At 41.6% G+C, this 14,996-nt stretch overlaps 1 protein-coding gene across 7 annotated transcripts in view; it reads right to left on the minus strand.

Moving 5' to 3' along the window:
* Positions 1 to 14,996, minus strand: part of dnmt3ab (DNA (cytosine-5-)-methyltransferase 3 alpha b) — a 718,146-nt gene that overhangs the window by 630,606 nt on the left and 72,544 nt on the right. For all 7 annotated transcript variants that reach the window (XM_068023838.1, XM_068023830.1, XM_068023822.1 and 4 more), the window contains exon 3: positions 6,349 to 6,426. In XM_068023838.1, the coding sequence (XP_067879939.1) occupies positions 6,349 to 6,426 (78 nt within the window). The remainder of the gene's footprint in view (positions 1 to 6,348; positions 6,427 to 14,996) is intronic.

Genomic DNA, 14,996 nt, shown 5'->3' on the forward strand with positions numbered 1-14,996 from the left:
GCTGGAAAATGGGATTAGAATAGATAGGTGCTTATGGCTGGCATGGACATGATGGGCCGAAGGGCCTATTTCTGTGCTGTATAACTCTATGACTCTATGATTGAAAGCCTGCCAGGAGAGCACTGGTTTGGTGGGTTTGGAGTTGACAAAGACATGAGGATTTCTGCAGCAGACCGGACAAGTTCGGGGCGACGTGAGGCAGATAGAAGTAGGCAGTCGTAGTGATGGAGAGGAAGCAGGGTTTTCCCAATATTTAGCTGAATGAAAGTGCAGCTCATCCAAGACTGAATGTCGTTCAAGCGCTCTGACATCACAGAGTCAGTGAAGGGCTGAGATGTGGTGGCGAGGTAGAGCTGGATGTCACCTGTTTACATATGGAAGCTGCTCCCATATATGCAGATAAAACTTCCAAGGGGCACCATGTAGATTAGGAAGTGGATGGAACCAACGATAGCTCTTTGAGGAACTCCTGAGGTGATAGTGTGGGGGGGGAGGAGGGGAGACCATTGGTCGAGATGCTGTGACAATGATCAGATAGATAAGAATAAAAACAAAGGACAATCCCACCCCTGTAGTGAGGAATTGGTGGAGGATGGTGTGGTCAGAGAGGTCAAGGAGGAAAAGGAGGGATAATGCATAATGATCACATTCACAGAGAATATTGTTTGTAGAGACAATTTAGATTTTCAACATTAGGCAGTTAAAATACACTGGAAAGGCCATCACAAAATAGTTAAAAGAGATTGTTAAGAGATTTCAGAATGATTAAAGTGGGAAAGAGAAAAGACAAGCAAAAAACCAGACCTGGAAACTTCAAATCACACTCAATGTTCTTTTCACATTTTTCAAAAGTCTCCTGAGTTTCGATAGGAGACGGAAAGCTTAAATAGCTCATGTGACCTAGATAGTAAGATCTAACTGTGGAATAAGAATATTTATCTGTATTCACTGCTACTGAATGCAATCGGTTCAGTGGGAAGCTGTGTTGACAGGAATATTATCTTAGAAATTGGAGACAGGAATGCTCTGATATTCCATCTGTTAAAATTAATGGATGGAAGATTGCTGGCTGCATTCCTTGTGTAATTTCCCAATGTATATTCCTTGTGAGCGCTGTTTCCCTCTGCAAGCTCCAGATCATTAAATTGCCCCTCATATGTTCAATGCCTGGTGTACTTAGGTTGAAGAATGTGCATCGTTCACTTCGTCAATTGACATAAAGTGGAAACTCTTTTTAAAATCAGGCTCTGTAATTGTGCTTTGCAACAGTTGTGCACAAATGCTAAAAGCACTTGTATGAAATAGTTTGCACTATTTTAATAGAGACCTTAATCTGTTTATTTGAAATAATATAATACCTCTGTTAAAACAGCAGGGGAAGAAATTTCACATGAATATATCTGTTTATAACAATCCCACAGTGCAGTTTAAAGGCTTTAATGCTGTAGCACCAATACCTGTCCCCTAAATAAACTCTTGCAAAGCAAATGGAACTTTGGCAGTTTAAGCAGCAATGTCAGGGGCATTCATTAACAGTACAAAGTTATGTTACATTTCAGCACAACAGATAGTTGGCACTATTCAGAAATGTGTTACAGTAGATGTTGCATAAATGAATTCAGGGCCAGTGTGATCGCCTGCACTAGCTTTGATCACCTAGATGGATCGCAAAGGAATTTATCAGATATTATTCTCCCGACTGACCTGTCTTTTTAACTGATTTTTTTGTCTCTCCCTGGAAATCATGTGGATTTTGGGTGGGTGGAAAGTGTATATATTATGATACACAAGTCATCACAATTGTGTGGGACTGGCTAGCTGAACTAAAGCACAGTTATCCAACATGCCGCCCGTGAGCCAGAATCCGGCCTGCCAATCCTGTGTGACTGACAAAGGGCTGCACGTGGCTCGGCTTTGATTGACGGCAGGATCACTGGGAATGGCCAATAGCTATTGGAGGAGGGGCATTGCTTGGCTTTGATTGATGGCTCTCCTATTCAAGCGTATATCAGGCGAAAGGGTAGGCGAGACCTGCATCTGACGGATGGCAGACACCTGTCTCTGATTGGTCACTGTCTGTGACTGACAGCTGTTCAGGTTGGGTGTGCGCTGATTGGCGTTTCACAGTGCACTGGGGTAGGTAGCCCCTGCTGTTTTCAGGCAGTTCAGGGAGTGAGCAAGTGAATGGGAATGGCTGCTGTGAGGGCGAAGCCGACGGGAGAGCAGGAGGTAGACAGTCAGAGGCGGGGGTGGAGCAGCACTGAGGAAGCACGGAGAGAGAGAGTCAGGTAATCCTTTAAACCTGCACCAGCCCAAGGAGCGGGAGAGGGGATGGGGAGAAGGAGGGAAGAGAGATAGAGACAGAGTGAAGAGAGAAGGGAGAGAGACAGTGAGAGGGGAGAGAGAGAGAGGGGAGGGGGTGAAGAGAGAAAGGGGAGAGAGAGAGGGGAGAAAGAGGGGGGGAGAGGGGGAAAGAGGGGGGGGAGAGAGAGGGGGAAAGAGGGGGGGAGAGAGAGGGGGGAAAGAGGGGGGGGAAAGAGGGGGGGGAAAGAGGGGGGGAGAGAGACAGATACAATGGGGAGACACATGGAGGGGAGATAGAGAGGAGAGAGATAGACAAAGAGGGGAGAGAGAGAGGGAGGAGTGAGATATACACAGAGAGGGGAGCGAGAAAGAAGGGAAAGAGTCTCAGTGAGAGCGAGGGAAGAAAGAGAGGGGGAAGAGAGAGGGGGGAAAGAGAGAGAGGGGAAGAGAGAGAAGGGAGAGAAATAAAGGGAAGAGAAAGAGACACAGGGAGGGGGGCGAGAGAGGCGAGAGAAAGAGATCACGATCACTCCTGATAGATGGACATCAATCCAAATACTCCGCATCGCTACATCAAGTGTGCAGGCAGACACTGACTACTTGGACAAGCAAAAACAATGCCAGGTATCTCACTAAATCAGTGTTCAACATAGTGACGAGAAAGTAAGTTAATAAATTAGTCTTCTCATTTAAAGCTTGTTCACAAAAATACACATTTTTTGTTGTTTTGATTAATAGGAAGATAAATTTCTCATGCCGTTATCTTTCCAAAATTTGTTCACCAGCTCCTATGTCGGACAAAAATTGTATTGTGGCCCCTCACGTGAAAGGTCTGGACACCCTGGTCTAGAGGGTCTTCTCCTATCCATCATTGTTTGTATGTTTGTAAAGAATGGTGCTGCAATTTAATGTTCTACTTATACAAGTTATTTCTACCTGGGCAGAAGAGGAATGATATTGAATGTTTGACAATCTTACTCAATTTAGGAATTACGGCCAACTGAGGAGGAATGCATTGACTGCAAGAAGACATAGACAGATTAGTGAATGGTCAGGTGTAGTTGGATACAAGGAGATGTGAAGTCGTTTATTTGGGGGTGGGAGGGGTGGGGAGAAAAGAACAGTGAAAGGAAGTGTCCCCTAAATGGTAAAGGTCAAGAATGGAGAAACACAGATCTTTCAAGGTGGAAGTATGGGTAGAAAAGCCTATAAAATGGCAAATGAGATTCTGGGTTTTATACAAACATAAAAACAAATAAATAATGTTGTATTTCTGTGAGACATTGGTTCGGCCACATTGGAATAATACATGTAGTTTTGGGCACCCAATTACAGCAAATATAGTAAAATAATGGAAAATGTTCAGAAAAAACTCATCACAATTATACCACAAATGAGAAGTTTTGGATATTAACAAAGGTTCAAAGATTTTGGGCTGTCTAGGTTCAACAGAGCAGCTGGTCTTTTCCCATCCAATGTTGTGTACGTTTGTATGTATGTATGGTTATTTCATGAAGTGCTTGTGCAGCACTGAGCTAAAACATGGATTGAAGGAAGCAACTGATGAATTGTTAGCATAAATCAGAGCCACTTAAAATTCTCTGAATTCCCAACCTGGCTTTTCCCTTCCATCTTCTCCCTTGCTCAACCTTTTATCAGATGCAGAAAAACACTTCATCTATACCACACTCTCATGAAACATGAAAGTTAAAAAGAAACTCTTACCTTTTCTTCTGCAATAACAAATATATTTTCATAATTATGAGGTGTTCGTAGGACTCAAGCAATTTGGAACATTAAGTCCCATTCATTTTTTTTTGCATTTATACCCCACTAAAACTGATAAGGCAAGTTACTGAAACAAGAGATAATTCACATCTGAATGACTTTTGTGGGTAATTGCCTACTTGTCCAAATGCTACTGTCTGACTAAGTATGTAGCAGTTGAGTGACTTCTTTGCTAAAGTTGCAGCTTGGCAGCGCTGACCAACTGTATAACTGGTTCCTAACAAGAAAGGATACTACTTTCCAAACATCAAAACTGTTTTCCAGTTTAATTTAATGATCCTGAGCAAAGCGCTAAGCCAACTCAAAGCCCAAAATATTATGGCTATCATAAATCTGTATCTGAATATAAGGTATAGTTGATTTAATCATTGCATGCATTCTTTCAGACTGAGTTTGGAAGATAATCCTAGATAACTGATGCAAGTCAGCTTTTACAGAAGGATGGTTATGGCTTTTAACTCACCAGATAAATAATCTGAATAAACATGCACAAAAGTATTCCAAGCTACTAGGATGGCAAATATGACAAGAGCAGGACTCTGAAATCCCGTGAAGTAAAAAGGAAAACTGAAAATGCTAGAAACACTTAGCAGGTCAGGCAGCATCTGTGTAAAATGGAAAGCTGTTTAGAGTTTGAAATGTGTGATGTTTCAGCCAAAATGTTTTTAACCTTTTTTCTCAAGCACACTTTTTTTTCTTCTTAAAGTATCTAAAGGCGGCCCAAGAACTTCTGAAATTTATCACCTATGTGACTGCTGGCACAATGCAAAATAAAGCACAATGTAAGCAATGATTAAATTACTGACATTAACTCTGAGAAGCTATTTAGAAAGTGAATTAAATTTATATTCCATAAAATATGTATTTATGTATATACACTCTTCAAAGTCTGCTGCAGTGCTTAGGGTACTATTAAGTATGATGGGCACAGTTGAACAAAGCGCAATTTCTATGCAAGTAGCATTCTGCTTTTAACTATAATGTTCAGGTATTGCTGTTGAGATGCTGGCCAAATCATTTATTTGGACACAAACGCTAACACTAAAGTGCCTGGTTGTCTCTGGGAAAATAAGTAATTAGAATTTGGAAATAATAAATGCATTTAGTTAACTTTCAGGATCATTCAACATTTTTATAAATGTGCAGAACGGTCTCGAGGAAGATTGACTCAACACACGTATGGACAACAATAACAAGTGCTGGGTACTGCCAGCTGCTATTGTAACTGTAACTATATATTGAAGGCACTGAAGTTTAGTCATATGACTATTTTAAGCTCTGATGATTTCCATAGGTAGCATTTCCAATCTTAAATATAAATAATTGATGTATAACATTAAATGTCTCCCCGAAACAAGAAATAGTGATATGTCTCTTGTGTATCTCTAAAATATAATTGTAATACAAAATTATGCAAATAGATGGTGCAATGAGTTTGAAAATCTCTGGGATTGTGTTTACTCAGCTGAAATGTCTGCCCTCTCTGAGCAGTAACCTCAAAAGAAAAGCATTTGGATAGTATCAACCTGGTTCCTAATAGGAATAGCTCCACAACCTATTCTTCTGCACTAATTAGTGTTAAACTGGCAGCCATATTCATATGCCAAAATGACTTGCTGGTGTGCGGAATGGAAAACTTGAAAAGAATGGGTAGGTTTCCTCTGTGCGCTATGTGTAACAAAGTTATAAATGTACTTAAAAAGAATTGCGTTATGATTTTGTTGCATGGAGAACAATGAGGAAATATCCCCCAAGTTGGTGAAGTAGATGTGCTACTTTTTGGTTTAGATTAAAACACATAATTGGGACATTGCAATGGCCTTTCAGCACTAGACTGGAAAATGCTTGCTGCTGAAACTTAATTCAAAAAGTGGTGTGGGGCTAATGGGAAAAATTGGAAGGAATGAGAGAAACAAGCTCGCAACATCTTAAAAAATTAAATATAGATCTGGGAAAGAAAAGCTTCCAAGGGCCATATGGAATGATCCCTTTCAAATTCTGTGTCCTGGTGCCTGGCCATTTGAGGCAGTCGATCAACCAACAACTGGATTGCGTTATGAAGAAAGAGCTAAACATAAAACAGTCACTGGAACAAAGACTGTTTAAAAAAGGGATCAGTTGAGGGGAACAAAGGCAGCCAATCAATTCATGTTCTTATTAGAATGTTGGCATTCCAAAAGTGCATCCCCACCAGCAACCAGAGGACTCACTGTATTTGAACATCATGGGACATTTAACAATAGGATCTGTGCTTACCATTGTTTGCTTGCGTTTTCTCCCTGGCCTGCCTCGTCTTTTCTCCTTGTTTCTATTTTTCTCGGGCTGCTCATCATTCTGTATCATAAAAACAAGGTACAGACAACCATATGATTTTTTTAATAAACGATGATGTGCCAGGTTATTAGAATGATCAGCAGGGCAAAAATCTTTGATTTGCCATTTTCATTACGCACTCTCATGGACAGTTGAAGTTATCTTTGATTAACATTTTCTTCTCCGTAATTCATTAAATTTTTTGGCAACCTGTTAATTCTGACAGAATTTCTTCCAAGATATGAACATTTTTCTGTTACGGTGGTGGATGTGAGCATTCATCTCTAAATGATACTGTAAATGGACTACTAGGGTATCTCACCTACACCAAGCTTATAGGGTGTTCCTTATATAAAAGAACATCTCAGAGTGAATTTTAAAGGACAGTGGACACCAAGCAGGAATAAAAAATTGGAAGTGTGGGTGAATGGGGGGTGGGGGAGGGGGTGGAATACTAAGGCCATAGTAAAAGATATTCTTTAGAATTCTTTGGAGACACATAGAGGTAGCAATGCAAAGTGGTTTTGAGAGTTCCAAAGGATAGTGGCTAGAAGGCCAGCCTTTGATGGTAGAGTGGAGAGTTAAGGAACAAGCAGCAGTTCAGAGTTTGAGGAATAGAGGATGCAGGTTGACATGTATAACTGGAGAAGACTGCCCACCTAGAGAAGGAGCTTGAAGTTAATTTGTTGGGAGACACCAACTCACTACAGCTGGTTCAAGGGTGTATGCAACTTTGTATAGAGAGGGCTCCACTTGTGGATTAGCTAAAGTTTATAAAGCATGAAGCAGAAAGTTCAGTGGGTGGTGCAAATAAGAACCTAGTCCTCAAGATGATGGTGTGGATTAAGCTTTCAATATGGCAGTAGTGAGCTATGGACATAAGTGACATTATACTGTAAATGAAAGAAAGAGGTCTTGGTGATGGGTCAAACATGAGATAGAAAGCTCAGTTCAGGTTTGAAGAAAAAGCCAATGTTGCACACCATGGGGCTCAGTTTGCGGGCAATAAGGGAAGTTGATGCCAGAGGGCCGTAGGTACCAACAAAATTTAAGCAGGAGGATTTCAGTTTACCAGCGTTGAGCTGCTGGAAGATAAGACTAACCCAGGACTTGATATCAGACAGGCAGTCTAATGATCCAGCAGCAACACAGAATCAATGGCTCTGCTGGGTATTTTGGTGACGTTAGCAGTAGCTGCCCCATATTTGTGCCTGATGTCTACAGTAGTGGCAATTAAAAAGAAGGGGGACCAAGGATGAAGACTTGAGACATGCAAGAAGTGATTGAGCATATAAGGAGAAACCATCTGAAGAGATGTAATAGATATGAATAGAATCAGGAGAGCAGAGTGACAAGGAAATGGATTGTGACTGAGAGGTAGAGGAGGAAAATGGAATTGTCAACATGTTGATTGTGGTGGAGAGGCCAAGAGGAATACAATAAAGGACAAAGTCCTTGTGACTTTGAGCAGGATATGTTGATGCCTTAAACCGGTTGGAAACCAGATTAGAGAGATTCAAACAGTGGGAGAGGCGCCCTGTTTTGAGGCCATCTGCTTAAGAGATGAATACTTATAAATAACAACTATGCAGTAACATAAAGCTTTGTATGATAAAGAGAAACAGAAAGAAATAAATTGCTCAGACCATCCCAAAATGCTTCACAGACGATATATTACTTTTATGAAGCAGAGTCACATGTGTGGGAAAACATGGTACAGACAATCAGCTGAATTTTAACTCCCTCAAAAGGGAGGGTTGGGGCTGTATCAGAAGTTAAAATGCAAAAAGTCGAACCCACCTATCTCTGGTTTAATGGAAATGAGGGAGGGGCAGGAAGCAGGTTGGTTATTTAAATAGTATAATAAGGCTGTCTGCCGCCTTTATTTATCTTTAACCATAGGTGGTCAGGTTTCCGCGGCTTCAGGAAACTCAGCAGCTGAAAGAAGGCAAGAGGAGATGAATCCATAAGGGAAGTGTCTTTAAAGCACTGCCTGTGGGCAAGGATGGGCAGGAGTGGTTCCTCCAGGCACAACATGCTAGCTAGTAAACCACTCCACTGTGATCTGTCTGCTATTCCCCACTCCCATCATCAGAACCCATGAAAACCATCTGCTGCGCTTGACCACCATCGGGATTCCCAGCCCACCACCCGCCCACCACCTATCCCTTCTTTGAACATGACATGGAATCTTTTATGTCTACCTAATTAAACAGATGGGCCCTCATTTTAATGATTCAACCAAAAGACAGCACCACCAACAAAGTACTCTCTCAGTACTGCATTGAAGTGTTAGCCCAGACTGGGAGTCTGGGAGTGGGGCTTGAACCTACTGCATTTTGACATAGAGGTGACAGTGGCACCACTGAATCAAGCTGATCTAATATCCTGAAAAAAATAGAGTATAGTTTTGTTATTTACATTAATAAAATGGGATTGAGTTTAATTTAAAGCTCCATTGATTATACGTGCCCTGGTCCCATAAGGCGTGGGTATTGTGTAGATGGGTGAGAGAGCCAATTGAAAAGATTTTTTTTAATTCATTCATGGGATGTGGGTGTCACTGGCTAGGCCAGCATTTATAGCCCATCCCTAATTGCCCTTGAGAAGGTGGTGGTGAGCTGCCTTCTTGAACCGCTGCAGTCCACGTGGTGTTGGTACACCCACAGTGCTGTTAGGAAGGGAGTTCCAGGATTTTGACGCAGCGACAGTGAAGGAACTGCAATATAGTTCCAAGTCAGGATGGTGTGCGACTTGGAGGGGAACTTGCAGGTGGTGGTTTTCCCATGCATTTGCTGCTCTTGTCCTTGTAGTTGGTAGAGGTTGCGGGTTTGGAAGGTGCTGTCTAAGGAGCCTTGGTGCAGTGCTGCAGTGCATCTTGTAGATGGTACACACTGCTGCCACTGTGCGTTGGTGGTGGAAGGAGTGATTATTTGTGGATGGTGTGCCAATCAAGCGGGCTGCTTTATCCTGGATGGTGTCGAGCTTCTTGAGTGTTGTTGGAGCTGCACCCATCCAGGCAAGTGGAGAGTATTCCATCACACTCCTGACTTGTGCCTTGTAGATGGTGGACAGGCTTTGGGGAGTCAGGAGGCGAGTTACTCGTCTCAGGATTCCTAGCCTCTGACCTGCTCTTGTAGCCACGGTATTTATATGGCTACTCCAGTTCAGTTTCTGGATGAAATGTTTATATGCTGAATGGTCATTTACTCTTCAAAAAAATAAACATTTATTTTCCCCAACTAGTCTCTGACCCACAAAGCCATACCCAAACCATACATGATCAATCAGCTCATGAATGCATTGTGTTTTGTAGACTTATAGGCCTTTAAAATAATTTTGTATTTTTATGAGTCTTTTTAAAACCTGTGAATTTAAAGATCATTCCAGAAATAAATATTACAAACTGTGAAAAATTCAGTTTTCAATATCTGGAAAAAGTGAGTTGATTTCCTTAGGGTGAAACATATCACAGCTTAACAAAAGAGCATTAATTTCCAAGGTTACAAAGAGCATATTGTGCTTTCCTGTTGGTCTTTACAGATTTTTACTTTCTTCCATTTTAAATTAGCATCACATTTATGTATGTGATCTTTCATCAGAACTCACTGGCGCCTGATTCCAATCTCCAGCAATCTACATGGTGGCTACCCCCCAGGGCAAACATGTTAGGTAGTGGATCCAGGACCACAAGAGGCCCAGCATGGTTAAGTTATTTTTAAATGTTTGTAGTTTCCTTGCAGGCCTGGAGAAGTGAGTGCTCCTCTGGGTCACAAGGAAAACTTGGGCCTCCACTGCAGTCCTCCCCCTCCTCAATCTTATCCCCTCCTTAGCACTTACCTTACTGCCAGGAACTTTTCCTTCTGGTTCCCAGCAGCGATCTCCTGCTGCCTGATTTTAATGGCTGAGTAGCCGCTTTCCACTGACTTCCCACCTGCTTTGGTTCAGGACGTTGGCCAGTGGCATGTCAATGAGACTCAACCGTTAAAATTGTCTGAGCCTCCCCACTGTCACTCCTGGAGGTGCCAACCACTCGCTAGGCTGCATTCCCACCTGGGAGTTAAAAGCGACCCCATTACCTTTCACAAGTAGACAGAACATAAATCCATGCTTCCTGTAGCACTTTGGTCTGCTGATAGGAGAATGTTTATTTCCAGCAAAGGCAAACAAACTGTGGCTGCTTTGATGTTTTATGAACAACAAACTGTTGCGGCAGCTTTATAAAAGTGAACAATTGAAGATTATTCTCAACACCATCTGCCATTTTGCACAATGCATTTAATTAAATTAAGTTTGAGGTGTTGCATGTCTTCAAAAGTATAACTTTCCAAAGATGATTAATTGAAAGTAGAAATAAAAAGAAAAATGTAGACATTTCTAGTCTATTGTTCTTTGCGCAAACTAATGAATTATAACCTGAAAGAAAAGACTTGTAATTATATGACACCTTATCAAATCTCACAGAAACATTTCACAATGAATTACTTTGTAGTGTCATAGTTCCTATGTAGGCAAACTGGTTCTAGATTTGGTGAAATTATGTTAACATAGTCCTTAGAAGGATTAATTGATATCTATTACATTCCATATCACAATACTCTCGAAATAAATTGTTAAAACTGCATTTATCTCTCGCATTTCACACAAATTTCTGGTTTCTGAAACTTGATGACTTTTCTTTAATTGATGGTTAATTTTTATTAACGTGCAGTAAGATGATTTTATTTTACAATTGTTTGCAATGGGGTTTCTTTGAATCTTAAAAATGTTTAACATAATTTCCTATAAATGACAGCAATAAGACAGTAATTAGCTATGTAGAGCCGCTTAAATATAATTTTCTTGCATGTGAACCTGAAAGTTTGTGAATCTAGCAATAATAAATAAATGCATAAGGTATGGACATAGTTCTGACTACATTCTGAAAGGAGGCCACAACTGCAATTAGATACACTTTCCAGAGATTCCTCAGGTGGAGGCCGATAGAGTCCCAGTTATATTAGATCTTTGTCATTTCTTGGAGTTTCCTGACTGTCTTGTATGGGATAGAATCTTTGACTGCCCTTACAAGGCAAATGATGTCAGGGGAAGAGCGAGGGCATGGTCTCCTTAAACCAGTTGTTCACATCCCGGGCATTATAGTGTTGGCCAATATGCTGAGTAGAGCTATAAAACTTCCCCAGGTCAATGTGTGGGCCCCACGGGTGGGATTCAAGGGATTGGGGGACTTGGCCAACCCTTCCCCTCATGGATGGGAGAGCACCAGAGTTTCAAGCAGGTATGGGCAGTTGGGAAGCAGAGATGCTGGAGGACCACCAACTCGGTGAAAGACGCACTTTGGTTTGCCTGAAACCTGCTGGTCTTCCAGTGCAAAGAGCTGTCAACGACTCAGTGTTGCAGGCTGGCACATTCCAAGGTCCAAGACTATGTGCTGAGGGGCGCACTAAAGTTTGGGGCAGCCGTCGCAAAGGTTCATTGGGGAAAGGCCACTGTGTAAGACCCTTCCACCATAGTATACTGAGTGGCTGGAACCCCGGTAAAACCCCTCGGGCTGTATGCACCAGAGAATATGTGACATGAAATGTAAATGTCTATTGTAAATATAACCTGTAATGACAAATACAATGAGGTACCTCATGTACTGTATTGAAAGAAATTGATCTGTTTTGCACTTTATGTAATACCAAATTTGAACTGTAATGTATTTTTTCAAATTTTATAAATAAAGATTATTTTTGGGGAAAAAATAGAGAAGCACCCCAAGTGATTGAGTGACCTGTGCAACTGAGGTACCCTCCCACTGACCTTGCACATTATGGTGGGGCCAGTCGAAGAGACTTAGTAGTTGGCAGGAAAAAAGACAGAGGCGCAAGGGGAGAGCCGACTGTGCAACAGCCCCAACAAACAAATTTCTCTGCAGCACCTGTGGAACAGCCTGTCACTCCAGAATTGGCCTTTATAGCCACTCCAGGCGCTGCTTCACAAACCACTGACCACCTCCAGGCGCGTATCCATTGTCTCTCGAGATAAGGAGGCCCAAAAGAAGAAGAAGAAAGAAGTGCCGCAGGGCACCATTGGGCACAAACCAGTGGCAACTGCAGGGATAATGGTCTGAAAAATTTCATGGCCAGTAAGACTTTTAAAGAAATATGTAAGGTCATGACACCACCAGACATTCGCAACACTCTCAGACAGCTTGACAAAGGTACGTTATGGATACATTTTGCTCATGTTCATCAAAAATTCTTTACTGCACACAATCATAAAAGGACAAACCTAATAATGTATGGATATTAATATAGACTAGATGTCATAGCCAAGGAAAACATGAAAAGAGGAGAATATATTAGAAAAAGTATAATTAATGCAATTCTGTAAAATTTCTGCAGCAATGATTACATGCTTGTTAAATTCCAATTAACTATTGTGAATTCAACATTGTTATTATTTCAATGTCAAATAAATCTTTAGGAATACTTTCCTGGTATGCCCTTTAAAGAAACCCCAGCAACAAGACCGAAAATGTACATATCTTCCCACAATTCCAATGAAAGCAAACTCCGTGTTAAAGAGGGATTTTCAGAACGTAAGTGAAAATAAACTAGTTTTTCATTAAAACTAAAGCATTAAATGGCATCAACACACAGTTTGCTAATCAGTTAACTCTCACAGCCAAATACATAAACACAGAATAAATTCACTGCTTAAGTTTTGTGTCTGTCACTTTTCCCTAGAGAATGGGAAAAGTTCTCTCACCTGCCCTGTCCCCTCACAAAACTGATGCCTACCTCTGAGCTGAAACATCACCTCCACTGATTTTGCACATAGCCTGCAGTGTTAAATTGCAACATGTCTTAAATTCAGCATTTCAATGATTTGCATTTACATGTATTTAACTGATTTCATTGAATTCAATAATATTTGGGCCCAGTTCTTGCATACTTCTGCAAGATCCTGCAAATTCAGTGGCAGGACAGGTGCTCCAACATCAGTGTCCTCTCTCAGGCCAACATCCCCAGTATCGAGACACTGGTTATGGTTAGTCAGTTACGCTGGGCGGGCCGCATCGTCTGCACGTCTGACACAAGGCTCCCAAAACAAACTTTGTACTTCGAGCTCTGTCACGGCAAGAGGTTACCAGGAGGGCAGAGGAAACACTAACAAGGATGTCCTTAAAGCCTCCATGAAAAAAATGTGACATCTCCACCAATTCGTGGGAATCTCTTGCCAGAGACCGCCCAAAAATGGAGAAGAAGCATCCACGACGGTGCCAGCCAGTTCGAATAACATCGACATGCCCAGGCAGCGACCAACTGCAAACAGCGGAAGGAGCGTTCGGAATTTCGAGAATCCCATTCACTCGCCTCACCAAACACCACCTTCCCCACCTGTGGCAGAGTGTGCAGATCCAGAATTGGACTATTCAGTCACCTAAGGACCCACAACCCTGGAGTGGAAGAAAGTCATCCTCGTTCCCAAGGGACTGCCTAAGAAGAAGAAGAAGATAATGTATAAATAGCTTGAGCAGATGAAGGATCATCTATACTCTGAATTTCAAGGTGTTGAATGACAATGTCATATTGTATAATTACACAAAAGCTGTGGAAATAAGTTCAGTCCTTCCTCAGAAGAGAATGTAAACACGCAGCTAGCTAGCTGAAAGTATTCATTTTCTGACATTGTGCTTTCAGTGAGAAGCCTTGCCAGTTGTTGGAAATTCTGCCTCATGGCACATGATTCTCCAACCATCTAAAGTAATTTTTAAAAAATCACATGCAGTGTTAACTGGAATTTTTGAAATGTGCGCTTGATGATCAAAGCTCCTTATTGTTATTGAGAAGTCTGAAAACTAATTCTAAAATATATGGACAGTAAGTCAAAGGAAATTACTCCATATATTTAACAATTACACACTCTACCAAAGTAAATGATGGGCTTTATGCAAACTAAATTTGAATTATGAAATTTTATATCATTAAATCAGACAGTACTTGAAATCCGAAGTGAAAATACTCTTGGTTTCTCAACCAAGAAACATCAAGACTGGTTTGACGAGAACAACCAGGAGATCCAGGAGCTACTAAATTGCAAGCGCAAGGTGTTCCTGAACTGGAAGCACCACCAAAATTCGAGGGAAAAAAAGCAAGTATACAGACAATTGAAGGACGAGGCTCAACAAAAAAACCTGTCAACTAAAGAACAGCTGGTGGGCTGAAAGAGCACAGAAAGTACAGCAGCTCACTGACAGCCATGACATCTGTGGTTTCTTCAACGCGGTCAAGACCATTTATGGCCTAAGCACCCTAGGACCCAACTGAGAGCAAAGAATGGAGCGGCTTTGATCAAGGACAGAGAGGCAGTCAGCTCTCATTGGAAGGAGCACTTCAAAGATCTCCTCAATCGCAACTCAGTCCTTGATACGAGCGCCCTCTACCACATTCCACAGCATGCTACCTGCCACAACCTCAGCATGTTCCCAGCCCAACATGAGATTGAAAAGGCCATCCGACAGCTAAAAAACGTTGATGGAATTCCCACCGAAATTCTAAAATACGGCGGAGAGGCACTCTTGACAGAAATACATAGTCTCA

The sequence above is a fragment of the Heterodontus francisci genome, chromosome 3, assembly GCF_036365525.1.
Source record: "Heterodontus francisci isolate sHetFra1 chromosome 3, sHetFra1.hap1, whole genome shotgun sequence".
Classification (NCBI taxonomy): Eukaryota; Metazoa; Chordata; class Chondrichthyes; order Heterodontiformes; family Heterodontidae; genus Heterodontus; species Heterodontus francisci.